General features: G+C 58.4%; 2 protein-coding genes across 2 annotated transcripts; one reads left to right on the top strand and one right to left on the bottom strand.

Moving 5' to 3' along the window:
* The first annotated feature begins 3,412 nt into the window (after positions 1 to 3,412).
* LOC119109271 (GRIP and coiled-coil domain-containing protein 2) lies at positions 3,413 to 23,373 on the top strand. The gene is made up of 25 exons (XM_037232865.1): positions 3,413 to 3,516; positions 4,813 to 4,890; positions 5,639 to 5,780; positions 7,118 to 7,227; positions 8,124 to 8,153; positions 8,343 to 8,453; positions 8,847 to 8,984; positions 9,273 to 11,882; positions 12,516 to 12,623; positions 12,979 to 13,152; positions 13,522 to 13,689; positions 14,158 to 14,190; positions 14,945 to 15,169; positions 15,593 to 15,700; positions 16,146 to 16,232; positions 16,651 to 16,755; positions 17,241 to 17,420; positions 17,847 to 17,891; positions 18,561 to 18,662; positions 19,260 to 19,445; positions 19,825 to 19,918; positions 20,580 to 20,728; positions 21,393 to 21,494; positions 21,643 to 21,751; positions 22,130 to 23,373. Exons 2-25 carry the CDS (start codon positions 4,885 to 4,887, stop codon positions 22,207 to 22,209), a joined length of 5,202 nt encoding a protein of 1,733 aa, XP_037088760.1. The 5' UTR covers positions 3,413 to 3,516; positions 4,813 to 4,884; the 3' UTR covers positions 22,210 to 23,373.
* Positions 23,374 to 24,493: 1,120 nt separating this feature from the next.
* LOC119109270 (sushi, von Willebrand factor type A, EGF and pentraxin domain-containing protein 1) lies at positions 24,494 to 26,792 on the bottom strand (the record flags this gene model as incomplete). Its single annotated transcript, XM_037232864.1, is given in 5 exon segments — positions 24,494 to 24,525; positions 24,875 to 25,304; positions 25,791 to 25,876; positions 26,152 to 26,331; positions 26,616 to 26,792. Coding segments are annotated over 5 exon segments (905 nt in total), but the record flags the coding sequence as incomplete, so codon positions are not given.
* Positions 26,793 to 27,948: the final 1,156 nt, after the last annotated feature.

Here is a 27,948-nt window from a genome sequence, read left to right as displayed (position 1 = left end):
GCTGTCGGAGGGACACTGAGACGGACGCGGTGATGGGAGACCATATCGGCCTGTCACTCGGCGCCCACACCTCTGCAAAATGTAAGCCCGGAGGAGGAATCGCCGACCCTTAAGCGAGTCTTTGAGATCCCGGCCCCTTCATGTTCCATTACCTTGCGTTGCATTAACACACCTTAAAAAGGAAAGTTCTGTAGGAATGATGAGCTTGCGTACTCGCACATTATTTCTAATACGTTATAGGTCGTACACTCCTTTCGTGCTTGCATCGTATCGTAGTAATTAGCATATCGCATATGCAAGTATGTCGCTAATGTGTATCGTTAAATGGTATTCTGACCCCTGCCTGGCATTCGTCTATGCGTTTCAATGAAGTTTGTTGGAAAATAGCAGATCAGTGAATTATGTGTGGCCTGAATTTTGTGCTATGAGGCAGGACGCGTCGTGTCAGGTCCATACTTTTGACGTTAATATTACTATCTTGCGTAGCTCATATGCTGCGTACAGATTGTGGCGGCTGTGAATTGTCTACGAGTGCAGTGAAATGACTTTTGTCACCACGGGCCAAATGCGTCACAGACGCCTAGCGTTATGACTCCCCCGGGCAGCGACGGAGAACGTATTAAGCGGGACGTAGGCAGTTGTCCTAGCCGTGGGTTGAAAGGTTCCCCTCCTTACAGAAATCAGGCAGTTGGCTGTAGGTCGATCTCCCGACGGCTCATACGTGAGGTGGGACGCGCTTTTGCACGTCGCTGGCCACTAGGTGAAGTGGCAGTAGCACCTGTGGAGTACCGTTGATCGACTTGGGACTCGCAGAACGCGAAATTCGTTTTTCAGCTGCCTTCTCGCGCCTCTCAAAATGTGGGGGTCCAAAAAGTGCGTTGGGCTGTCGGAAAAGTTGGTTGCTAATTCTGTTGGTGAATTGGACACGTAGCCACAGAAGTGGGTTCGATAAGACAACCATAAGTAACTGACCCTTAGCACCGGCAGTGAATTCCGTGAATGGTAATGGTACTGTTGTTAGAAAAATCAAAAAAATACCGTTGTTAGAATAATGCCATAGACTCCACCAGAACGCGAGGTTCACTACGAGCCGATGGGAGATGCCGGCGTGCCGATGAGGGATTCCAGCGACTGAGGATTTTGGGCCGATGGGAGACTCCGGCGACTAAATATTACGAGCCGAGAAGGATTCCGGGGTGCCGATGAGGTATCCCGGCATTATTCAGTGACGAGAGAGGGTGGGGGCTACGTGGTGGTACTGCGGTGAGCCCTGCACCAGGTGGTTTCTATTTACTGGAGACAAATTCCAAGGAATACGTGGTGTAGCGACTGCACGGTTCCGCTCATAATTGAGAGAGGTCTGATCATCGCAGACTGATCCTCTGAGCAGACTGTGTGAAGCCCATGTTAGGACGAAAAAATATGTTTTGTAAAAGCAATGCCAGCGAGCCCATGTTTTGCCCCCATGTGCAGTCGCCCCAGATAGTTGGTCCATGTAAGGGAATGGCCGCAATGGTAATTACCTGCGAATCCATACAGTGCAGCGGGCCAATAAGCCAACGGCCACCACCAACAATGGCACGCATAATTAATTCAAGCAAACATGATTATTGCCGGTAGCCGTATTACTCCCAAGGAACTTTCTTTTGTGAGGTCGTTTTGCTGAGTACAGTCAGTATCTCCAGACTATTTGGGCCTGCCGTGCCGTGGCCGCCCTTCGTGCTAGAATGAAAGGCGGGCGACGCCGGGCAGACTGAGCGGCTGGGCGCGTAGCAAAGCCCAATAACAGGATCAACGCGGGAGGCAAATAAGACGGTCGAATCCCGCCCCCTACCGTTTGCTAAACGCACAGCTAACTTAACGACCAAAGCGATATATTCATCAACGTCGTTAATCCGACGAAGTGGTCCTGTTACCTCGCTGACTGACGTTCGTAGCGAGTTCAAAACAGTATGCATTACACAACATCACAAACAAGCACATAACTTCAAAAACCATGCAGGAACTTCACCCAATTGTTGAGTAAGTCACGGCGTTTGTTGCCTTGATGCAAGTTGGGCTTTGGGAATCTCGTGATTGCCGTTTGGTGTCTGTCAAAAATCCGTCGGGTGAGCATAACGATATCGCTGAAAATGAGGAGCGAGTACTCCTAGCTGCGTCGACGGCCAGCGTGGGAGATGGCGCCTAAGAATGAAGTGAGAAAACTCAAGAAACTTAGCTAACTTAGCTAACATTCTGCGTAACATGCCATAACTGAAATAACTGACATTACGCGCTGCAACTCCAGGACGAATTTCACGTATCGGGAGGCTTGCAGCGCTCAAGGCATTACTACTACACACGCTAACTTCTTGTCGAGAGCGCTGCAATACGCATGGCACACACACACACACACACACACACACACACACACACACACACACACACACACACACACACACACACACACAACACACACACACACACATGTATATATATATTCGCCACCACGGTAACGTCGTTTGGTTGCTTGATTGTTTCGATTAGAGCCCTTTCGACCAGAAATGGTCATTTCAGGGCTATGTAATGAAAGATAATGGATAAGGATGGAGCAGAACTGCATGCGACTAAGGGGGGGGGGGGGGACAGCCGCCAAGCTTTAGTCCGCGCAAGGACCCCCGGGGTGGGCGCTGGGCCTGGGTCGGGGTTCCCCCCTGGGAGGCCTCTCGGCCCACTCATGGCTGATGCATGCAGCCTGCCCCAGATCAGCTGGGCGTCGCGAGGATTCAGGATGAAAAAGACAGGATGAGAGGATCGGATAAAGTAACACGGTTCGGGCCACTCGACCATCGTCCGCGCGCTGTCGCGGAACAGCAAGAAAATGCAGAAGGCAACGCCGGCCTGTTGCCGTTGGGGTAAAACATAAAAGGCACTAGGCAGCTTCTCCTGGCATAGTCACAAAAATCAATTATGCGTCATCAAGTGAGGGACCGCTGGCGAAGCTGATATTAATAATAAGATCGTGACGAAATCAATGCTCCACTAAGCGTAATCTGTGGCTGAAGCGGCATTTTTTTTACGTTGCATGGGGTACTATTATATGCCCACAAAAAACAATCATTTGAACCCAACGCATGAAAACCTGAGCATCAGCCGCATATGTAATGCTTATGCTAATTGAGGCTTGATGCGCAGTCAACCGTAATAACCCTTTTGCCAAACTGTTTCCGAAATTGTAATAGTGCTCACATCTGCATAAGGTGAGCATATACAGAGTAGTAAGGCAAAATACGTTTATACCACACATAAAATGTGTAGACACCTTGTTGTGACGTCATGGCTCCTGATTATGCGGTTAACCGCTGCCAATAGCGAACACAGAAGAGACCAACCGCGGTAGATATGTCTTTTATGCGCCGACCAGTTATTTCCACGTAAACAAAACAAACAGTCCCTGCAGTCATTTGTTTGGAAGGCCGAATTGTGCGTAGGATGATGATAGGCCAACCGCGTGCAAGATGGTAAACGAATAGCATGGTACGTGACGTGCGCATGTAATATTTTATGGCCAGTAGGTAGGAGATCCATCCAATGAACCGGACGCTTACGAGACATCGGTGTGTTGAACGTCGCGCTCGCGTTGCCGAGCGTTGACCAAGCCAAATTGTACCGCACTGTCAAATCATTTTTGGGTGGAAAATGTTGACGCCTTTTTTTGTGTGAAATGTACTGCACACTGTTGAAACACCTTGGAATGTAAGCTCTCTATGTGCTGAAACTGGTGGTGATTCCAACTGGCTGAGCCAAATGGAACGATCAGCATTATGATCTACGTGTGTTGAACATGTGTGGAGGTCGTTGCCACACCTGACATGTTTGGCATAATGTGTATTTTTTTCAGTCTGGCCATCTTTGGGTTTTTTCTGGTGCTATGCCAGCCACAATGTAAACAGCTACAATTTATAGTGCTTCCCCTATTTCTGTCTTGTGCTTGTGTAATAGTTTATGTTACTACACTTCTGTTTTTCAAAAATATAAATGAGATTGACTGTGTGGTATTGATATTTGCAAGCCAAGCTGACTTTATACAGCACACATGGATCATTGCCTCATTGCACATCATTACTGTCTGAAAGGTACCTACTGACAGGCTTTGCCTTTGAAATATATATATATATATTATATATATATATATATATATATATATATATATATATATATATACTTATATATATATATGCAAACATGTTTCCAACAAGATTAAGTGGTAACCTGTATTTGGTTATGATTTTCGTGAGATCAAAACCAAGCAGCAGCTAACTAGCACTTGTAGGTGTATGAATTTCCTCCACAGATGGAGCAAGTCAGTTGAGGTTTGGTGTTTGGGAAAGGTAATGTCTTTACTGTGATGTAAATCTAGTGTAAATGCTGCAGATGTATCATCAACCTCAGTGGACCATTTTAAATCTAGGCTCAATTTTTACTAGGGTGACATCATGCACAATGTCTCACACCAACTGCATCCCTAATTTAAGACTGTTGGGTTGCCTAAATGGGAACTCGGATAGTGATTGACAGGCCTAGTGGCCTTTTGAATTCCTAATCATCATAAGGTAACATATGGCAAATCTAGTGTGTGCTGTAATAAAGAACCAAAGATTTCATAGTGAGAATTGTGCCTTTGCACTGTATTGGATGGAACCATGCCACTGCCCCCTCCCCTCCGCCATGTCAACATGTGATCCACAAGTGGCTTCTCATGAAATGGTCTATCACAGAGTTGATATGCTGATTTAACCCAACATGACTTACTGACCTATTTTCTTGTTGCAGCACAGCCGGCAATAATATGAAATAATGTATTTCATGCGCAGCACCACATAGTTCACAGAACAGGCTTTATCTATGAGTGTAAGTATGTACTATAGACACATTACTTTGAACATTTGCATGCCTCCCACAGATACCATTTATCTTTGCTTCAAGAAAGTTAACTGTATCATTTGATATATTGTGTTCCCTAAAATCTCCTGTCTGTATTCTGACAGCACCTTTTTCTGGAAAGTACATGAGGAATTGTAATAAAGGATTGCTTATATGCTTACTACATGAACGGATCAAATATCCCATGCTTCCCATGATTGTTTGATCACAGTAGCTGTGAGTGGCATTAAAGGCTGCTGCTGGACCTGGTTGGAGCAGTGTGAATGCTTATCAGTGTTAGGTGGTAGGTGCACCTGCTGAATAGTACTTTTATTTTTAAAAAAACGGTTTGTGTTTTTGAAGTTCAGTCCAAAGCTTCTGATTGGATGAATGTCTGGCATCAAAGTTAACATGCTGTGGTGTGCATCAATTTGTCTGCCCTTCAACATCATGCAATGTTTAACATAGCTGGTGGCAGCCTGTCTCAATCAGGAGAAGATAGCCAGTGCCTCATGCAACCTGTATGCCATGGTGGAGTAAACCTAAAGCAGACACTAACCATCTGAGCCACTGGAACCAACAGGTTGTATTGGCTGGCAGATGGTATCTTTACAAATGTTCAGTCTACTAACAAAACTATAAGTCCAGTCTCTTGGCCATTTTGGAAGCAAAGCCAATGGATCCTGTCAGTGTTTGGTGTGGTGACACCATGTCAACATGGGTCTCGCCATGGTAGGACTGCGGTGACTCCCTGCCTGCGTCGGGGGTGACGACGCCGACCACCAGGGCCAGGATCGAGGCACTCACAAGGGAAGAGCTCATCCAGAGATGCAGATCACTGCTCTCTATTGCCCACAAGGCTAAAGTGGCAAAAGATGGTAAGCCCCATTACTGCAGAGATCGACTTATGGAAGTAGGGGTGAATAGAGGGCACTGTTTAACAGGTTAGCTATTACTTTGGCATATTATTTAGGTGGTCTTCTTTTGTTCATTGTATTTCTATAATTTTATTTAAGGGATATCTAGGGATGTGACTAGAAAGGGCTTTCAATTACCTCTGCATGACCTTTGCACTATGTAGGAGGATGATGTTTGTATTTTTGCAAGCAACCAAACATGCTTTGTAAAATGTGAACAGGCACCTAACTGTAGCTTCTCCAAATAGCATCAGGCATTCATGTTGAGTGCTGTAAAAATCTGGAAACAGCAACTTTACACAGCTATTCTGACATCTTATGGGTGCTGAGCAACTTCAGTTTGGGATTCAAACCAAGAATGGCATTACATGTGAAGGCCCGGCCCAGCCGAACTTTTGCGATTGGTGGACGCGGTGATGCGCTGTTTCAGCAAAATGCACAGCATGACTAGCACGCTTTGGCATCAACCCGATCTGAGGTGTCTTGAAATGCCTGTAGGTTTACATGCCCCTTACCCAGTGCAACTAGTGTCAATCGATTGTCATTCATGAGAGAAAGGGATCACATACCAAAGTCCACCGTTGTTTGCTTTCTATTCAATTCCACCAAATGCGATTTTTAAGAGGCTGTTGCCACCTGGCTATGGCATACTCCGAAGCAATCAGGTGCATGCATATTGATTCAAACGATCAAGCATGATTCCAGTGTTGTGCATCATGTTCAAGCTTTTAATATTTGTCTTGTGTGTAACCACTGATGAGGCCGAGGGACATTTTCCCGGCCACAGGATGTTTTCCTTCCTGGGTTGTAAAATTGGACATTCAGTTCCCACTCTGGTTTTTACTAGCAGTTTTGAATATGTTTAGTTAGGAACTCTATTTCAGATCAGAATGGACCCAAGAGATCTCTCGCCTGTCTATCTATGAGGCATGGCCAGACGAAGAGGGTCGGTTCTTTTTCATGTGATATTTCGGTGCCGAAAAACCAGGGCTCATTGCCTTTTTGCCTTTACAGGTAAATCTGGGGGTGCTCTCTTTGTGCTGCAATAACCATTTGAAATTGAAGCCTTAACAGGGGCCTCGAGGTGGGGTAGAATGTGGCAGTAGTACTGTCAACATGACAACACTATATTTCGTTGCACTACGACCAAAAAGAGCGCGAAAGTGACCATATTTAACTTGACACTTGTCGACATTAGCGCATCGCCCTTTTTCTTGCATGACATTAAAAACACGACCAAATAGAAATAGTGGAAAATCTTACTTCATGCATAAGACATCTTTATCGTTCGTTTCCAGATGCCGTAAAGCAAGCCGAGGTCCTCAGACAAGCGTTGATATCAAACGAGTCGTCTCAGGACGCCAATTTGCAAACACTCAAAGCTGAAAAGAATGATCTTGATGAACAGGTATGTGCATATCAGTGGCACTCCCGTGCTCTATTGTGTGTCACTTTCCGTGGTGGTATTGCCATTATCTCAATGGAACTGTAGGCTGTTGTGATTGGCCTTTGCTCCTGGTCAGGCACTGTGACCTTATTTTCTGTAGCTGCTGTGAATCTGTTCACACAGGTCTACTCCGTCGTGCTCTAGTATCTGTGATCTCGGACCCGCGCTGGCGTGCGTGGTCTCTGACCTGCCTTGGTGCATATGGTCCGTGACCTGTCTCTCACTCGCTGTCGGTGACCTGTCACTGTGCGGTCGGTGACCTGTCACGGGGTGGCCTGATGGATATTTCCCGCGATCTGCCCCGAGCGGGGTGATCAGTGGCGTCCCTGTCCTGATCCCCGCGGTCTCTGACTCGGCCTGGTGTGTGTGGTCGGGAACTTGTGGCGTATTCCCTCCTGTGCGATCACTGACGTTCCCGTCCTGTTCCGTGCGGTCTCCGACTCGGTCTGGTGTGTGTGGCCGTGAACCGGGATGTGTTCCCTTCATGTGTGGTCACTGACGTCTCTGTCCTGATTCCTGCGGTCTCTGACTCGGCCTGGTTCGTGTGGCCGGGACCTGTGATGTATTCCCTCCTGTGTGATCACTGACGTCCCTGTTCTGATCCCCGCCGTCTCTGACTCGGCCTGGTTCTTGTGATCGGGAACTTGTGGTGTATTCCCTCCTGTGTGATCACTGACGTTCCCGTCCTGTTCAGTGCAGTCTCCGACTCGGTCTGGTCGTGCGGTCGGGGACCTGCCGTCTGTTTTCTCCGACGTGTCAGGATCTGTTAGCTTTCTGGCCTAGCAGTCGCGTCCGTGTTAGCCGGTGACCTGCTGCCGGTACTGTGACCCGGCCTGACCCACCGCCCCGCGCCGCAGCTGTCGCGGCTGCAGAGCCAGCTGGAGGAGGCGGCGGCCGAGCGCCGGACGCTGCGGGCCGAGCTGGACGAGCGGGACACGGCCGCGGCCGGGCTGGAGCGCGCCAGCCGCCGGCTCGAGGCTGACAACGAGGCGCTGCTCGCCCGCCTCGAGCAGGCCGACCGCGAGCGGCGCGACGCCGAGGCGACGCTCGTGGCGCGCGCCGCCGCCGTCGAGGAGGACCTGCTGCCGTTCAAGCAGATGGCCGAGACGTTCAAGGTGCGCTGGCGCGAGGCTGTTGAGGAGCTGGCCGCGCTGCGCGCCCTGACGGAGCGAGGCGACGCCACACAGGCCGCCGCCTGCCAGACGGAGCCACCACCCGAGCGGGACGCGGACCGGGCCGCGGCCGCCGCCGACGGGCCGGAGGAAGGCGAGGCGGCGGCGGCCGGTCTGTCGCCGGGCGCCGTCTGGGAGCAGCTGCAGCAGGAGCGGGCCCGCGCCGAGCGGCTGGCGACCCAGCTCCAGGAGGAGGCCGAGGGCGGCGCCGCGCTGCGCGAGCGGCTGGCCGAACTCGGCGCCGGTCAGCAGGAGGAGGCGGCCCGCTGCGCGGCGCTGGAGCGGGCCAGCGCCGAGAGCGCGGCGCGCGTAGACGAGCAGGCGGGCCGCGAGGCGGAGCTGCAGCTGTCGTTGCGCCAGCTGCGGGAGGACAACGCGCGGCTGACGGCCGAGGCCGGCGGTCACCAGGCCGCCCTGGAGCGGATGGTCGCTGGCCTCGAGGAGGTGCGCCAGGGTCGCGCGGAGCTGGAGCGGCGCCTGGAGACAGAGCTCCGGCAGCGTGACCAGGCCGTGCGCCAGCTGGCTAGCCAGCTGACGGCGCTGGAGGTCGACGCGTCGAGCGCAGCCGCCGACGGTAGCGGAGAAGACGCCCCGGCACTCGAGAAGGCTCCAGGTGTCTGCGATGACACGACCGGAGACGTAACAGACGGACCACCGGACGGACCCGGAGACGCCGGTAGTCCCGGTGCCGTGGACTCGGCGCCGCTGTACGACGCCGAGGCGGAGCGGGCGGCCTGCCAGCGGACGCTCACGGCAGCGGCGGGCCGTCTGTCCGCGCTGACGGCCGCGCTGGAGACGGCCGCCGCGGGACGGGCGGACGCTGAGCTGGCGCTGGCGGCGCTGCAGACGGACAAGCTGGAGCTGCAGCAGCGCGGCGCCCAGCTGCTGGAGGAGATGAACGCCATGAACGAGACGTTGAAGGAGCGGGGCGGCGCCATCTCGCAGCTGGAGGAGCTGCTGGCGGTGGCGCGGCGCGAGACAGAACAGCGCCAGGAGACGCTGTCCGCGCTGGAGGCGGACAATGGCCGTCTGAAGGAGATGACAGATGCGGCGGAGAAAGAGAATGGGACGCTGAGAGAGGCGCTCGATGGTGTGCAGATTGAGAGCAGGAAAAAGGATCTTAAACTGGAGCAGCTGCAGAGTGCTGGAACAAGGGCAGATGACCTTGCATCAGAGAGGGACCAATTGGATGGACAAGTCTCTGCGCTGAATCGGACTATAGAAAACAACAAGGTGGAAATTAGTGAAATAATAGCACGCAGTGATGCCATGGAAAAGAAGGTGAATGGGTTAGAAGCGCAAATTAGTGAGTTAATTGAGCAGAACCATGCGTTCAAAACGAAGGCACATGAGTTGGAAGTTCAAGTAAATGAGCTAACCGAACAGAACGATGCGTTCAAGACGAAGGCACGTGACTTGGAAGTTCAAGCCAGTGAGCTAACCGAACAGAACGATGCGTTCAAGACGAAGGCACGTGAGTTGGAAGTTCAAGCCAATGAGCTAACCGAACAGAACGATGCGTTCAAGACGAAGGCACGTGAGTTGGAAGTTCAGGTAAATGAGCTAACCGAACAGAACGACTCTCTCAAAAAGGAAGCGCATGAGTTTGAAGTGCTTTGCACCGACTTGAAAGCTAGATCAGCTGACCAAGAGGAGCGGATTGGAGTTCTTCAGGCAAAGGCAAACGGTTTGGAAAGAGACAACAATGCATTTAACGATAATCGAGAGCAGCTAGTGAAAGAAACTGACGCAAAAGTGGCTGATTTAAACGCGCAGAACATGGCCCTCAAGTTCAAGATACAGGAGCTCGAAGAACAAGCAGAACATATTAAAATTAAAGCAATGGAGAATGGCGAACAGAACGGCATTCATGGACATTCCCTGGAGGCGTCCAAAGAGGGCAAGCGGTTAGATGCGGAAGCAGAAGATGGTGACGTAGGTGACGTCACTGTAGGGACTCACCTGGATGGTTCCGGTGAAGCGGTGACGGGAGAGGAGCCGTTGGAGGTGCAGCGGGTCGCGACCGTCTGCCAGCCGGCCCCGCGTGCGGCCGCGGAGGCGACTGACGCCGCAGCAGGTGTGGAGCACGGCGGCGCGCCGGAGGCGCGACAGGTGGAGCTGGAGACCGAGAACAGAGTGCTGCTGGCCCAGCTGGACGACGTGCAGCGCGAGAACAGATGCCTGATGTCGGAGCTGAATACGCTGAAGCTCAACAGCTCCGCCAGCACCCGGCTGGAGCAAGTTGAGGAGGAAAATCGGGCGCTGCAGGCCAAGCTGAAGGCCCAGGATGTTGCTGATGCGCGTCAAGACGGCTCGGAGGGGCTGTGCGCGAGTCTCAGCGATCCGCTGAACCGGCCCGCTGATCAGGAGCGCTGCGAGGAGGAGCTCCGTCTTCGTGTTCAATCCCTCCAGACCGAACTGGAGGAGGTTAGCGGGGAGCGGGACCGCCTCCAGTCGAGACTCGCTGAGGTTGAGGCGGAGATGCGCTCCAAGGAGGTGAAACAAGCGGACCTCGAAGCCCAAGTTTCCTCGCTGGAGAGACAATATTCGGTGGTGCGAGACGAGAATGAAACTCGTAAAGTCCAAGCACAAGAGCTAGAGAAACCGAACGATGCATTGCAGTCCCGCATTGAGAAACTCCAGGACGCGAATCACGCACTCGAGTCCAAGCTTCTTGAGCTGCGGGATCAGAAAGCTGCCGTCGATCGGCGGGAGGCGGAGGTTCTCGAGGAACGCGACGCCCTTAAGGAACTGCTGGCGCGGATGGAATCGGAGTTCGCGGACACTAAAAGATGCCTGGTGGAGGCAGAGGGAGAGAGCGGCTCTTTGCGGGGGAGAGTGGCGGAGCTGGAGTCGGAGCTGTTGGGCGTCCAGACGCGCCTAGCCGAGGCAGAGGAAGGGAGCGGTTCCCTGCGGGGCAGAGTGGCGGAGCTGGAGCTGGAGCTGTTGGCCGTCCAGACGCGTCTGACCGAGGCAGAGGGAGAGAGCGGTTCCCTGCGGGGCAGAGTGGCAGAGCTGGAGCCGGAGCTGTTGGCCGTCCAGGCGCGTCTGACCGAGGCAGAGGGAGAGAGCGGTTCCCTGCGGGGCAGAGTGGCGGAACTGGAGCCGGAGTTGTTGGCCGTCCAGGCGCGTCTGGCCGAGGCAGAGGGAGAGAGCGGCTCCCTGCGGGAGAGGGTGGCGGAGCTGGAGCCGGAACTGTTGGCCGTCCAGACGCGCCTGGCCGAGGCAGAGGGAGAGAGCGGTTCCCTGCGGGGCAGAGTGGCGGAACTGGAGCCGGAGCTGTTGGCCGTCCAGGCGCGTCTGGCCAAGGCAGAGGGAGAGAGCGGCTCCCTGCGGGAGAGGGTGGCAGAGCTGACCAATCGGCCGCCGCGCGCCGAAGACACCGAGAGCGGTTCGCTGCGAGTCAAAGCCGACGAGTCAGGCACCGGCTCCCGACTCGACCTGGTGAGTACTGGTTGGGCCGGTCATACTATGGTATAAACTCAATGTGTAGGCTCGTTTGCACCCGTGCAGTATGTACTGAGAATGTATGGTGATGCGTCCATGTCGACCGCTGCGCGGCCGTTATACATACCTGGGGATATACAGTGATGCTTTCGGTTTTATTGTTATATGTTGGAATTGTGCGCTGCATGGTGTGCATATATCACTGAATAATTGGTATCACAGAATGCTAAGAAGTGGAACATTTTCACAAGTGTCGTGGTGTTAAATTAATTCTGCTGGTTCTTTACCGAGGAAATGCCAACCCGCCTGACCTCACTGGAGCATTGTTGAAGTCTGGTGAACCGTATCATGTGTGCCGAGCTGTGTGTGCCGGGCGTTGTCTGAACCCAAGCTGTGTGCGCCGGGCACTGTCTGAACCCAAGCTGTGTGCGCAGGGCGCTGTCTGAACCCGAACTGCGTGTGCCGGGCGTTGTCTGGACCCGAACTGTGTGTTCCGTGCGCTGTCTGAACCCGAGCTGTGTGTGCTAGGCGCTGTCTGACCCCGAGCTGTGTGCGCCGGGCGCTGTCTCAACCCGAGCTGTGTGTGCCGGGCGCCGGGCGCTATTTGAACCCATGCCATGTGCTCGCCAGTCGGAGACACAGAGCGAGGCGCTGAGCACCAGCACAGCGCTCAGCCGGGCCGACGACCTGTCGCGCATGCGCGACGTGGAGGACAGCATCGAGGAACGCTACCACAAGGTGAGACGGGGAGGGGCTTGGTGACGTCACACCTGTGCAGGGGCACCACCGCAACACCCCCTGTCAAGTGTTGTTGGACCGTGGCGTCATCGGGAAGTCGGGAAGTGATCCGCACCTGCTCCTGGCGGAGATTGGAGTCTGCTTGTTCTGAGAGCACAGGGACTGAGCTTGATTCGTCGGGTTTTTAGTCACCTCCTGGCTTCACCGGCTGCTTCCAGTCCCAGTGTGGCGAGCACGACTGTGACGTAGCGACGCCAACTCGCGCTCGCTGCATAGTCGTGGCGCACGATATCGCGTGGTGCCGTGCGCTGGGTACACGTCCATCGACCACAACGGCGTGTCTCGCTCGCCGCAGCTGCGGGCGCTGGCCGTCAAGCTGAAGAAGAAGGTGGTGCAGCTGACCAACCAGAGCGCCGCCGAGGCGGAGGCGCGGCAGAAGGCGCAGGGCGAGCTCAGTCAGCTGACTGGCCAGCTGAGCACCAGCAAGAAGGAGGCGGCCGCGCTGCGCGTGCAGGCGCAGAACCTGCAGGTGGGCGGGGTGGCCTCCGTGGAGGAGGGTCGGGATGGGGGAGGGGAAGGACCGGAGGCTACACCGATGGCAGTCAGGCATGGTCGGGCACGAGCCGCCTACCCTGGCATTATGTATGGCGAGTCAGATCTTTCCGGCGCGTCTTGCTATTCGTGGTATTGTTTTTACCTGGCGTGGGCTATATCGTTGAAATATTGCTAGCTTGCCCTTGTTGGTCAGTACCCTTCACCATTTGGTTTACCTGTCGTTGTAGCCTGACCCGCCTCTGCCGACCTTGACCCAGTCGGATCCGGTGCCGCTGTGTACTCACCCCTCCTCGCCGCCTTGCGAGACGCTGGTGCCGCTCGTGACCTCCACATGTCTGCGCAGGCTCTGCAGGCCAGCTATGACCGGCTGCAGGATCAGGTCGACTCGCTGACCTCGTCCGACCGTGACCTGCGGAACGAGCTGACCCGGGCCGGCGAGCAGCTGAGCCAGCTCAAGCTTGAGCTGTGCGAGACGCAGGAGCTCAAGAGCGCCGCCGAGGCTCGCGCGCAGGTAAGCTGAGCAGGCGGAAACCAGGACACCTGGTTCCGGGGGACTTTGAGCCGCTTTGTTCCATCGGCGAATGTTTACGTCAAAACTTCAAACGCACAAGTCAAATTTGACGTCACAGCGTGGATGGTTGCGCTTGACGCTCGTGTGGGCATCGTCGATGTGAGCGCGCACGCTATCTTGCATTGCCGCGAATACTTTGACGCAAAGCTTCCGCGTGCTATCCTTCATGGGCTTCGTTTCGCGTTGGGGGTAGACCGTCAGCTGTAAACGCGGCAGCTCGGGCCCAGCGGCCGTTCGGTCCTTGCTCCCGCTCAGCCGCCGTCTCTCCTCCCAACGTGCTCGCCTGGCGGCCGTTTGGTCCTTGCTCCCGCTCAACCGTCGCATCTCCTCCCAACGTGCTCGCCCGGCGGCCGCCGTGCTCCGGTGGCCTGGTGACCGCTGACCGGCCGCGCCTCCGCCGCTGGCCAGTCGCTGACCGAGTCCGGGGCCGAGCTGGAGGCGCAGCTGGCGGCGGCGGCGGCGGAGCGGGCCGCCGCCGAGGCCGAGCGGAGCCGGCTGGACGGACGGCAGCGCGAGGCCGAGGCGCGGGCGGAGCGGGAGCGGCGTGACCGGCTGCAGCTGCAGGAGCGGCTGGACCAGGTGAGTAGCAGCTGCAGGGGCGGCTGGACCAGGTGCGTAGCAGCTGCAGGAGCGGCTGGACCAGGTGAGTAGCAGCTGCAGGAGTGGATTAGGTGAGTGGCAGCTGCAGGACTAGCGGCTGGACCAGGTGAGTAGCAACTGCAGGAGCAGCTGAACCAGGTGAGTAGCACCTGCAGGAGCAGTTGGATTAGATGAGTGACGGCTGTAGGAGCGGCTGGACCAGGTGAGGCACTGTGGCAGGAGTATCTGGAATAGGGGGTGGCAGCCACCACAACTTTCAGTTCCGCACCGTCACAATCATTTGCGTGTACCCTGTTGAGTCGTGATGTTCTATGAATTCGTTTGTCTGCCAAATGTGTTTTGTTACAAATGCACCCATCTGTGTCATATATGCACTCACTTTTAGGGTCCTTACGTAATGCATGTGCTACATGACTGAGGTTTTTAGTCCCGTCCCCTCGCAAGTAACCTAAGTGTCTGACTGTTCTCCATCAAATCGTTGTCGAGTTTTCATGACCGCATACGTTGCGCCGGGAGTGAGCCGCGGTCAGTCATTGCAGCCAGGGAACTGCTGCCCCAGCAACGCCCCCTGTCTGAGCCCGACGCCGTCCGGCAGCTGGAACTGGAGCGGGACCAGCGCTCTGCGGACGACCGCCAGCGCGAGCAGCTGCAGCTGTCGGCGGAGCAGCTGCGCGGCGAGCTGACTCACGCCCAGGCCGAGCTGGCCGAGGCGCGCCGGCAGCTGCAGCACCTGGGCGACGAGCATCAGACGGCCGAGCAACAGCTGCAGCTGGCCACCGAGGAGCTGCAGCTGGAGCAGGGACGCGTGGGACAGCTGAAGGTGCGACCCCGCCCTGACCGCACCCTGACCCTGACCTGACCTGACCTGACCTGACCTGACCTGACCTGACCTGACAGGCCCGCGCTGGTGCCCACGGTTGGCCGTGGACAGCGTGCTGCAGGCGGCTGCGGCTTCCGCTTACGACAGTGTGCGGAGAGTTGCGGGTCTGAACGGGACTTCTGGCCTAGTTCCATTCTATTTCACGCGGCAGTCGGAGTCGGTGATGACTAGTAATCATGTGAAGAGACGATCGAGCATAATTATTTTGTTGGCGGGTCTGATGGCGGTGGCGTGCCAGGCTGAAGACACGTGGTCGTTGGGGCGGGCGTCCCGCCGGCGCGCCCCGCCGCTGCACTGTCGAGCCTCGGTCACGGCCGGCCGGCGGCAGCCCCGCAGGGCCTGACAGGACCGGCCCCGTTTCAGGCCAGCCTGCGGGACGCCATGGCCAGCAGGGAGGCGCTCGAGGCGCGCGAGGTCGAGCGCCAGCGGGCGGCCGATGACCTCAAGCGCGACGTCGAGACACTGAAACAGGTACTGACGGGTGCCGGGCGGCGGTGCCGCGCCTGCGGGGGCGGGGGGGGGGGGGGGGCGTGAGCGGCCAGCGCTGCCCTGGCGTCGAGTTAAACAATTTGGATTCGGCTTGTGCTTCGCACGGTGGCGACTGACATGCTAGTGCGGGTAATCCACGTCAGCAGCCTGCTTTCAGGGATGCGGAGATTCAGCGCAGTCTGGTCCAAAGTAATGTTTGTGGGACATGGCAAGGATAAGTGATAGGGCGAGGCACAGCCGATGCTTTGGCTGCGACAGTCTCCGAGGGTTTCGCGCCATGATAATCAGGCATCAAAGGGCATTCTTGCTCCGCCAGTCCCCGGAAGATGGTGCTGTCCCGGGTCAGCTGTCCTATCCGTCCGTTCCGCGTGACGAGGCGTCCGGCCGGCCGGTGACACGGGTCTGACCCTCTCCCGGCGTCCGACAGGAGAAGGAGGCCCTGAACCTGGCGCTGTCCGAGGCCGCGCGCAGCTCCACCGGGCTCAGCCAGACGCAGAACGCCCTGCGGCGACAGGTACGCACCGGCCCGTGGGCCCGCCGCCACCGCCGCTGGGGCGGACTTACGGCTGGGCCGCGCCAGGTCGGCTCGAGGAAGCTGGCGACGGCTGACTGGGCAGGCCTCGTGTGGTCCCTCTGTGGTGGACGTCGCACCCATTGTCTCCGAACGGTTGCATATCTCGGCTCAGGGTGGACATCAGCAGTGCTGCACGGGGTAGGGGCGCGCGGTAATACAACGCACATGCTCCACCCCGATAACTCTGCTGTCCCCACACAACACCTGAGTCACACCTCGGATGAGTGTCAAGGCGGCGTCCGTGTCGTCACCGCTGTCATGCCGAGCGTGCCCATGCTCGCCTCATGTGCGCCACTGAGGGGCGCTGTTCGCACCGTCGCCGGCGCGGGGTGACCACGGCGTGACTCCGCCCGGTCAGGTGGAGGCCCTGGAGAGTCAGGTGACGTCGCTGCAGGACGCCCTGTCGACGGCGCGCGCCGACCAGGAGGCGCTGCGTCAGGAGTTCGACCAGTACAAGGTGAATGTGAGACGCCCAACTGGGCTCAGCAGTCCTAACCTGACGGTGACATTCTGGAATGACTCTTTCAGTGAAGACCGACAGTACGCTCGTCCGATTTGCACTGAATGTAATTGCAAAGAATGCTGTAAGGTTATTTCTTGGCTTATTTTGTTTGTGGAGCTGGTGTATGCAATTCGGTTTCATGTCATTGCACGTTGGTAATTCGTTGAATGTAATGCACTACACATTTTTGCTGTCACTACACATTAAACCAGTGGACAGGGCTGTTTGGAATTTACTTTTGGCAACCGCCATTCGTAAGAAAACGAATCGCCGATGTTTGGTACGCCCTCTGAGTTGGTGGGAGGCAGCGCTCCTCCCTCGAGGATTGGCTGGGAAGTTTTATCACGTGCTGAAATGTGACTGCAAAGCGACGTCTCACTCTGCTTCAACGCCACCTTCCCAGGACCGGTCCTTCACGGCCTTATGAGAGTGACCCGCTTCCCCAGGTGCGCGCCAAGGCCGTGTTGAAGAAGGCCCAAATGTCCAAGAAGGCGGAGGCGGACGAAGACGAGCGGGAGGCGCTGCGAAGTAAAGAGGAGAGGATCGAAGCTCTGCAGCGCGAGGTGGAGCAGCTCAGGTGCGACACCGGCGGTTCTCATGTCTGCCAGAGTGTGGCTCTCAAACGGGTGACATTTCTACGGTATTGTGTGCCGGAACTACGGCTATGAGTGAACTGTTTACTCACAAACCACTGGTTCGCGATGTTTTCCATGAATAGACGCGTGCGGATGCGGATGAACCTAAATCAGACCGACTAGAAATCGGCTCTGAATTGCGTTTTGAGCTGCGCCGTGGTCGTGTCGCAGTCCGATACCAGCGTGGGTCGTCCGTGTTCGGAGCACGTGTCGATGCTGTTCCTCTGTTGTGTCTCGACCGAGGCGGGCCCAGAGCCGGCCCCGAGGCTGTGTCGGAGTCGTGACACCGCGCCTGCGCCGTGGAGTGTACTGAGCGGCCGCTGTGCGCGCGCCTGCAGACAGGAGCGTCTGGCGGCGGCGGCGGAGCGAGACGCCCTGCAGGAGGAGCTGCGCCGGCTGGAGGAGCGCCACCACCGGCTGGCGGAGGACGCACGCCGCGCCGAGACGGGCTGGCGGCAGCAGGTGAGGCGGCGGCGGCGGCTGCGGCCGCTCCGGCGCCCTCGCCGGCGGCGGTCCGGTCAGGCACGGGCACGTGGCCTGTCACCGCCACACACGCACAGTCGCAGTCCTCTGGTCCCAGCGGCATAGGTCGCTAGGGTAGTGCTGTGACATTGACGACCACGAGTGCGCCAGTGGATGGAAAATGTAGCAATATTCCCTTAGTTTTCGTGTCAATGATGTGTACTAAAGGTCTGTCGGGAACGAAAGAGACACACTCGCCGGCGCGAGGTTTTGAAAAATGCACCTTATGACGTGAATGGCTACATTTCCATGTACCATTGGACCTGTCAGTAGCCCAAAAGTGCCGAGTTAGTGCCACGTGGTTGCTGATGCTGTGCTCACTAAAGGGAGCATGCGCTGTAGATGCCCCATGTTGGTAGGGACTGGGAGCTTCCCGAAAGGTGACTATCACATGGATGCCGTGTGTAGGTGTGTGGTTTTATTTGTATTGGGGGGGGGGGGGGGGGGGGGGCGAACTAATAGATCATAGATATCGACGTTAGTGCAGCAGCTGTATCAACGTCGATAGCAATGATGATTTATTGACAAGCGAAGAGCGAAGCGAGCAGCAGCTGTCCGCTTGGCCTTGAAGGCAGTCCGGCGGTGACGTGTGCGCCTCTCCGGCCGCAGTTCGAGAAGGCGCGCTCGGAGCTGACGAAGAGGGCGGAGCAGCAGGAGGAGACGATCCGGGCGCTGAGACTGCAGCTGAGCAGCGCCGAGACCAGCCAGACGGTACGACAGGCGGGCCGGGGCACGCGGCAGCGGCCGGCACGGCACGGTGCCGACCAAGCGTCCACCACTTGGGGGCGGAGCAATGGTGTCGGTATTTGACGTGGTATGGGACCTCCGACTCTTCCTATGGCACTGCCCGTCGCTCCTCCCCTCGCCCAAGATCGGCCAATCAGCATCGAGTCGGGGGACGGTAAATCCAGAAGCGAAGCGCCTCGCACGTGACAAAGCGGCAGAGCAGTTCAGCTGTCAGGGTTCAGGGCCGAAGGTCACTGGGTTGGCAGCCACGGAAACGTGTGTGTGGGTGAGGGGCATCTGGAAGCCAGAAGTCTAATGGCATGGATTTGCACCTGCACTCTGCACACTGAACTAGACGAAGGTGAGGGCGTTGTACGAGCTTGTGAGGGAATGACGCCCGTGGAGCCATGGTTTAGTGCGTTCCCCCCGACCTGCGTGAGTGTGACTGTTGTAGTGCGCTCGCCAGCATTGGAAACATTTCGTGGCATCTGTCATGCCAATTATGGATGCACTTTGCGGCATAGAGTTTCCACGGCAGATTAGCTGAGTGCCTTTGGCTGACCCCGCCGCTCCGTGTGGCAGACGCAGGAGCAGCTGCAGTCGGTGAAGACCCGTCTGACCGAGGAAGTCAGCTCGCTGAGGGCCGAACTCCGCGACCGTCAGGACGAGCTCGCCACGCTGCGCCGCGCCGCCAAGGGCCACCAGGCGCACCACAAGCTGCCGCCATCGCCGATAGATGTCACCAGTATGGAGCGAGAGGCGGCTGAGGTGAGCGGAGAACCGGTCGGCTTTCGTTCACCTGCGCCCACCGCATTTGCGAACTCGGACCAGGCTGTTGTTAGTCGATCTGTGCGTCGTTCTGACTGGTTCATTGCTGGATCGTTTGGTACTAAATTCATGCATTGTCAAGCCATCCAGCCTTCTCATGCCATTCCACTGACGGGCGCGCTGACCGCCATCTCCTCCCAATCCCCGTGGTCTACAGGCGTGAGTCGTCGGCTTCGGCGGCCCCTGGTGAGCAGCTGTAGGCCGCGCCGTCCGTGGCCGACCGCCGGTCTGTCGGAGCTCTGACGCCGTCAGACCTAGCGACGTGTCGGCGGCGGTGGCGCCCCGCCAGAGCTCTGACCGCTCCCTTCCGTGCCGCCAGGGCTCAGAGAACGTGACGCCGCAGCCGGCGCCGGCGCGCGACGCCGACTTCGTGCCGCTTGAGAGGCTACTGAGCTCTGCCGACGACTCGGCCAGTGAGTGACGCACCGGCGGCGGGCCGCTCCGATCGCGCTCCGCCGCCGGGCCGGGTGTCGGCGCCGCCGACCAGCGTCGTGCGGCGCGACGGGCGCCGTGTTTGTGGATATTGAACGTTTGAGACAAGTGGCTAACCCAGTGACCTGTCCTGTCTGTCGGGCCGACCCAGTGACCTGTCCGACCCGGTAACCTGTCTTACCAGGATCATCTGTCCGACCCAGTGGTCTGCCCGATCCAGTGACCTGTCCGACCCAGTGACCTACCCGACGTGGTGACCTGTTCGACCAGGTCGCCTGTCCCGCCATGTGACCCGTCCGACCCGGTGACCTGTCCCACCCAATGACCTGTCAAACCCAGCGACCTGTTCGACCAGGTGACCTGTCCCACCAGATGACCTTTCCGACCCAGTCGCCTGTCCCACCCAGCGACCTGTCCCGCCCGGTGACCTGTCCGACACGCGGCGTGTCGATGAATCGGCAGCGCCTCTGACCATGTCTGTTCTGGCGACACACGTGATCCCCTAACCGACCCCGTCCCGCAAGTGCTCAGTGTGTGGCGTGTGCCCCCTTGCCCGATCTCCCGCCGGCGTGCTGCCCCGCCGCGCAGCCGTCTCCGCGCCGTCTGTGACACCGCGTCTGAGCGTCGCGCCCGGTCCAACAGGTACGGTCAGCCACGCCACGGAGCTGACGTCGACGGAGCGGGACCGGCTGGTGGCCGTCGAGGGCGAGCTGGCCGCCAGCCGCCTCACCGAGCAGCACCTCTCAGCCCTGCTCAACGAGTCGGAGGCCGGCAATGCCAAGCTGACGCAGGTGGGCTCGCCGGCGGCCCGGGGAGGGGGGCGGCCGTCCGGTGCGATCGGCGCCGCCGGGCGCTCGGCTCTCTGCTCTGCCGCGGAGGGGAGCGGCCGTCCGGTGCGATCGGCGCCGCCGGGCGCTCGGCTCGCCGCGGCCGGGGAGGGGAGCGGCCGTCCGGTGCGATCGGCGCCGCCGGGTGCTCGGCTCGCTGCTCTGCCGGGGAGGGGAGCGGCCGTCCGGTGCGATCGGCGCCGCCGGGCGCTCGGCTCGCTGCTCTGCCGCGGAGGGGAGCGGCCAGTCCGGTGCGATCGGCGCCGCCGGGCGCTCGGCTCGCTGCTCTGCCGCGGAGGGGAGCGGCCGTCCGGTGCGATCGGCGCCGCCGGGCGCTCGGCTCGCTGCTCTGCCGGGGAGGGGAGCGGCCGTCCGGTGCGATCGGCGCCGCCGGGCGCTCGGCTCGCTGCTCTGCCGGCGGGTGGCGCGGGGCGAGGCCGTGCTGACGGCCTGTCTGTTGTGCGGTGCTGTGTACTGGTGGGTGGTCAGTTGGGTCAGGTGAGCGTGACTGATGACTGTTCGAGCGAGGTCGGCTGCCCGAGTTGTGATGGGATGGACAACGACGGACTGTGCGCGGCTTTATCGGCCGGGGCAGCAGCCAGCTGACGTGTGTCGGTTCTGCCGACAGCTGTGTGACGCGCTGAAGGAGGAGATCCGCCGCTCGGAGCGCTCCGAGGAGCGGCAGAAACACCTCAACCAGATGGAGTACCTCAAGAACATCATCGTCAAGGTGCGTGCCTCGGCTGTGCAGCGCCTCCGTACCTCCGTACCAAGGCGCCAGCCCCTCCGCCTGCGCTGTGTTACTGTCGGCGCCGTGTGTCCCTGAAGTCGGCTTTGTTCTAGTGCCGTCCACGTGACCTGGCGCCCCGCCTCTCCAGTTCCTGACGCTGAAGGAGGGTGACGAGCGGAGCCGCCTGGTGCCCGTGCTGTCCACCATGCTGCGCCTCAGTCCGCAGGAGGTCACGCAGATCACTCAGGTGGCTGCCGGTGAGTGGTCCGCGCGCCGTCGTCAGTCCGCTTCAGCGGCTCAAGCCAGCGACGCAACGCAGAAGGTGGAGGCGTGCGTTCTGGACCGCGCTCGTAACAGGGCCAGAAATAATACATTCTATGCCATTTTGCAATCGTTTGCAGCGCGCTAGCTACTTAAACTTTTGTTTCTTTCGTGGAGGAAATTGTTAGCCGTTTCTGGCCTGTCTTTCTGTCAGTCATTTGCCACTCACTGTGTTATGTCTCACACTTGGTGTCACTGTCATTTGTGTCATCGGCCCATTCGTCGGCTAACGACCCAGTCCTCTACTGTACGGCACGTGCGGCCGCGGCCAAGCGTGTGTCGCAGCACTGACACGGCTCGACTGACGGCGACAGGCGAGGCTGCTGGAGCGGGCGGCGGCAGGGACCAGGGCTGGGCCAGCTACCTGCACCTGTGGTCTGGCGGCCCCCAGTGAAGGGCCGGCCCGCGACCGAGCCGCCCGAACGCCGCACCTGCGCCGGCAGCAGCGGCGTGCTGGGTCAGGGCCGCACCGGGTCTCCAGCAGGGGTGGCCATGAGGGCGCCGGCAGCTGCGCGTGCGCGTGTTGGTCTGACGACAGAACGCGACGCTGACCCTAGCGTGGGTCGGTGGGCGGGACCAGTGGCGAGCGGTGACCCACGACGCTGACCCGTGCGCGGGTCGGTGGACGGGTCTGTGGTGAGCGGTGACCCACGACGCTGACCCGTGCGCGGGTCGGTGAGCAGGCCAGTGGTGAGCGGTGACCCACGACGCTGACCCGTGCGCGGGTCGGTGGAGGGGTCTGTGGTGAGCGGTGACCCACGACGCTGACCCGCCGTGGCGCCACCGCCGCGGGAGGCGGGGCTCGCCTCAGAGAGAGCTCCGCTCGCCCCGTGGACAGCGTGGTGACGTCTGCCGCGGCCGGGCCGGCGGCGTCGCGGCGGCCGCCACGCTGGAGGTGCCTTACGTGCTGTGATAGGCAGTTTGTTACGCGAGGGTGGGAGCTAGCCGGCGGTTCAGCGACGGACGCATGGACGCCGCCGGGCGCTGGCCTCGGTTGCCATGACGACAGTGATGTATACAGGGACAGAGGCGGCGCGCTCTTTCCCGACGTGCATTTGAAGCAGGAATGGCCTCAGCTTGTTGTGGCCGCGTTTGCAGGGCACGGGTATGATCTATATGTTGTTTGTTCTTGGGAAAGCGAGACGGACTGATACTTGTTGAGCGGTTTCTATCTAAAGAGATTCTCCGACCACGGGCTTTATTTCCAAAGTTCACTGTTACCCTGACATTTGGTTTCATTTGTTGTGGCTTATTGGTTCCGAGGTGTTCAGGTGCTTGTTACTGTTACGTCACGTTTATTCATGTAATCGCATGGTTGTGAAGTCCGTCAAATTTCGTGTGTGTATATGTATATTACACCGATGACAGCGCGGCTCATAGCAGTAAAGCTCTTGTCGCATATCTCCAGTCTTTTGATCACATCCTTGTGGCCGAGGGTCCCGACCATAACTTGTAGCAATGGGGACACAACTACTGTTGGCTTAGGTACACGCTTTATCAGCTGAATAAACTGTATACGCCGAAAGTGTTTTTCCGTACGTGTTTTTACGTGTCTCGCACTGGTCGTTCCCCACGTCGCCAACACTAATGCCTGTGGTGCTCCACCCAGCTGCGCTGATTTTGCTTACTAAATTGTAGGTCTTGGATTCTGTCCGTTCCTGGGGCACCGCCAAAACTTTACGGGCATATGAGCCTACCCGCACTTCATGGATCGTATTGACCCAGTCATTTCCCGGATCCCCACCAGATTCGTGTGGCCCTGCCAGCTTAAATTTAGAATATCATGAAACAGCTGCGCTCGTGGTTCCTGATGCCTTCCTTCAACATTGTGTCTTCGGATTCATATGACAGCACCTCATCATCGGAAATAATGTGATGAAGGTGGCACTGATTGGCTCAAAGTTTGCCGAATGATTTTTGTGATGAGCTTACGAGTGCGAGTACCGAGTCATTTTCATAGCCCTTTCATAATTCCATAAATGTTGATTGGTTAGCTGGAGGCCGGGACTGTATTGTTCATCTTGGTGGAAAACTGGATGTTTGTCTGCAGGCGTGCGTGCGCTCGATCAGGTCGGCTTGGAATTCACTGCGCGGCGCTAAAATGTCGCGTGGCTTTCAATGCGGTTCGAGATGTGGATGTGTGAAACACCCGTCCCAGGCAAAAAAAAAAAAAACGTGATCGTGTGTACATGCCACCATGTTCATGTATTATTCACTCATGGATGACTTATTCCGTGGCAACAACCGCACGTTGGGAAGCGATTGGATCCCACCGCGTCTTCACGCACACCTCCCGATGAGTGGACGCTGCAGTTTGGGTGCTGAGTGCGGTGCATCGACGCGCACGACTGGAGAGACGGACGAGTGGTCTATGGCGAGCTATCACGCGGAGACGGGCCTCCGTTTGCCGGGGTTGGAACACATACCAGTCTCGCTGCCCGCCTGCGGAGACGTCGACTGTCCGGTCCCCATCCGCACCTCCTCACCGGGCGGCGGGGCGCGGGGCAGGCGGCGGCGCCGACCCACCGCCGGCGGGCGCGCGGGCCGGCGGACGCACAGACTTTCGGCGCCGGTCCTGCGGACGCGACAGAGGTAGTCGCGCGGACTACGCAGAGACAGTCACACAGGCTTCGCAGAGACAGTCACGCATACTCCGCGGAGTCACGCAGACTGCACAGTCACGTAGACTCCTCAGAGCCAGTAACGCGGACTGCAGACAGCCACACAGACCCTACGGCGGCGGCTGCGCAGACTCTACGGCGGCGGCTGCGCAGACTACATCTGCATACCGTTCACGGTCACCGGCCTGCTGACGCCATCCGGCGCCCCTTCGGCCGGACGGACGCCGTTCACGTTGGTCGCGCTCGCGTCGCCCGCCGCGGGCACGCGCGCCGCTTTCGAGTCACCCGCGCCACTGTCCTGCACAGTCCCGTTTTGGTAGGTGGCGTTCGCGTCGCCAGTCTCGTTCTGATAGGCGGCGTTGAGATGGCCCGCTCCGTTCTGATTGTCCACGCTCGCCCCGCCACCGCCGTTGTGACAGGTGGCGCCCGCGTCGCCACCGCCGTTGTGATAGGTGGCGCCCGCGTCGCCCGCGCCATTCTGATACACGTCGCCCGGACCGCCGAGCTTGTTTCCGTAACCGCTGTGCTGGAGCCCGTTGACGTAGGTGGCGTCCTGGTTGGCGTAGGTGCGCTCCGGCACGTCCGACGTGAAGCTGTCCGGCCCTGAGGAGAAGCTGTCGGCCTCGGCGTAGATGGCCTCCTCGTCGGGCCGCGAGGGCAGCGGGCGCGCCTGCAGCGCCGTCGGCTGCCCGTCCACCGGGCTTGAGTAGCCGGGAAGGCTGGTGACCGGCCCGCTCCGGACCGCCAGCGTCTTCATGCCGTGCGCGCTCTCCTGCTTCATGACCTCCCGACGCCTGCCGTGAGGGAGGGGGATGTTGGAAAAGGTAGACGCCGACGGCAGCAACTTCATGGTCGTATGCAAATGAATCTGGGCAACGGGTTGGGATCGTGACTAAAGTATGACAGCGAAAATAGCACAACCATTCTCAATATACCTCTGCCGTAAACGTCCCCTTGCAGCCACACAGACTGAACGTATCTCGCGACAAATCATCGTGCATTCGTGTTTCTTATTTCCGTCACCCTCCATGTTCTGAACATGACTGTCAAGCAGCTGACGGCAACGAGCAACCGCGGACCCAGCCGGCTGACAGCCCTGGCGGCCGCGGACCTAGCCGGGTGGCAGCCAATGCAGCCGTGGATCCAGCCGGCCGACAGCCCCAGCGGCTGCGGACCCGGCCGGCTGACAGCCCTAGCGGCCGCGGACGTCATGCATCCCTGCGGCTCACATTCGGAAGCAGTAGGCGGCGGCGAGCGCGGCCAGCGTCAGGAAGACGAGGACGGCGGCGCCGGTCCAGGCGGCCGTGGTACGCCGGGCCGCTGACGCGTCCTCGTGCCCGGCGGCTGGACCCGCCCGCCCTGCCGCGCCCTCAGTCTGGCTCGTCTCCAGCCCCACCGCCGCCCCCGCCGGTGGCGGCACTGCAGATGTCTGGTTCTTCACTGTCAGGTGGCATGTAGGAGTTAGAGCGCGGTGGCGTGCGGGCGGTGACCTTGCCGCAGGAGGGCGCTGAAGCACAAGCTCACGGCTGCTCTTTTTTCTGTCACGGACCTCCAGCATTCATCTCTAATCAGCGACGACATCGCTACTTCACAGTCCTCCGCACAGCAACACTAATTTCGTGACCTCTAGTAAGAACGACACTCTGAGGTTGTAGATGTGGGTGCAATGTGCAATATGCAGGTGTCATCTGATGGAGGTACCGAGCACGACTCACGGACGCAGGTGGTGGTCTCCCCGGACCAGCGGCCCGTCTCGGTGCAGCGGCGCCGGAACGGTCCGCGCCGCTCGTGGCCGGGGAAGCAGTGGTGCTCCACCAGGGAGTCGTACTCCGTGCTCTGGTTCACCAGGTACAGGCGGCCGTTCTCCACGGCCGGCACCGGACCGCAGTCCACCCCTGCGGAGAGCGAGCTGGTGGGGGGTCATCCGGCCGGGTGATCATCGTATCACGAGCAGAACCACTTCACAGAGGCATGGAGGACCACTGGACGAGGTCACCAGGTCACTGGGAGCAGGCTGTGTGTAGACCTTAGCCACAGAAGGTCTACATGCGGCCTGTTCCATCCTGCCCTCGGCTCCGCCGCAGACACGACGTAGAGTCAGGAGTTCCCCATTTATTTCCAGTTCGAGCTGCGTGCGGCACTGGGCGTGCAGTTCGGCCGCCAGCTCGTCCCGACTCACACTGGCAGGAGGGCGTGGTGCCGCTCCACTCTCCGTTGTTCTGGCACGTGCGGACGCTGTCACCAACCGTCCGGCGCCCCAGGCCGCAGCGGTACTGGGCCGTGTCGCCCACGCGGTGGCCAGAGGTCACCACGGAGAGCGTGGCATCCGGACGCTCCAGCTCCCCGCAGGCCACCTCTGCGGCACGGAGAGGCAGGTCACGCGTCGTCAGGTCAGCGACCTCACTCGGCCATACCGCACCATACGCAGCAGGTCAGTAAACACTCTGCAGGTGTGCATGTCGTCATAAGGGGATGGTCAACCGCACCGACGGCGTTTCGCACTGGTGCATGTCTGTTTATTTGGCTAGTTACCTTAGAGCCTTTTTGATCAGTAATGCCCATTTCAGGTCTATGGGATAAGGGAGAATGGAGAACGGTGGGGTGTGCGGGGGGGAGGGGGACTGCATGCACCTGGGGCTCAACCGCCGAGGTTTAGCCCGTGCAGGGACCACCCCGCGGGGCACATGCTTGCTGCTCGGACGGGGGCCCTCACCACGAGCCACTTGGGCCCGTTCATGGCTGACGCAATATCCAGCCCGTAAGTGATGGTCGGGACTATGCAGAATACAGCGGGAAGTAAGGTAAAACGGCGGATGGTGGATGTCTATGAAAGTTTCAAAAAAGACTCTGATACGTTTGCCACTTCTACGCAGCCATGGCAGTGGGCTGGAGATGGCCGGCAATTTTACGTGCGGAGAGCTGCGCATGCCAAACAGCTAAATTTGGAGCTATGCCTGTCCCTCGGTGTGTGCACATTTCTTAGTCAGGCAAGCAGCACAGACGGCGGTGTGGACTAACGTGACATTTGCACATACGGCGGGCTCAACGTTCGTGATGACCTTGGATATAATTTCACGCTCAGCTGATGCCAGTGTGGGGCGCAGTGCGCCCTAGGGGAGAGCACGTTTTGGCATTTAGCAAGGAGACACTTTTCGTATATGTAGGGGAAACAAGGTATGAAAAGGCCGAACTGTCTAGAACGCAGACGACTGTCAATTAACACAAGTGTTGGAAGGGAAGCACAGCGTATCCAAGACACACTGCGCATGAGTCAGATGTAAATCAAGGTTACGCGGCTGAAGGTGGTGCTGTACCTACACCATCGCCGCCCACTATTAGCATGCTGAAGCAAGGGGGAACCACAACAAAATGTCTTTTCGATGTCCTGAGCGCGTGGAACAGCGCCGCGTACCGTGTGACGTTTACACGGGCACCGTGTCCGAATAATCGATGAGTGTCAAACAGCTGATAGGGTGCCAACCGAGATCCACGTCTTATTGCTGGGTCACGGA

This window comes from Pollicipes pollicipes, unplaced genomic scaffold (genome assembly GCF_011947565.3).
Source record: "Pollicipes pollicipes isolate AB1234 unplaced genomic scaffold, Ppol_2.1 Scaffold_7231;HRSCAF=8579_pilon_pilon_pilon, whole genome shotgun sequence".
Classification (NCBI taxonomy): Eukaryota; Metazoa; Arthropoda; class Thecostraca; order Pollicipedomorpha; family Pollicipedidae; genus Pollicipes; species Pollicipes pollicipes.
Note: the sequence above shows the minus strand (reverse complement) of the source record. Positions and strands in the feature narration are given on the sequence as shown.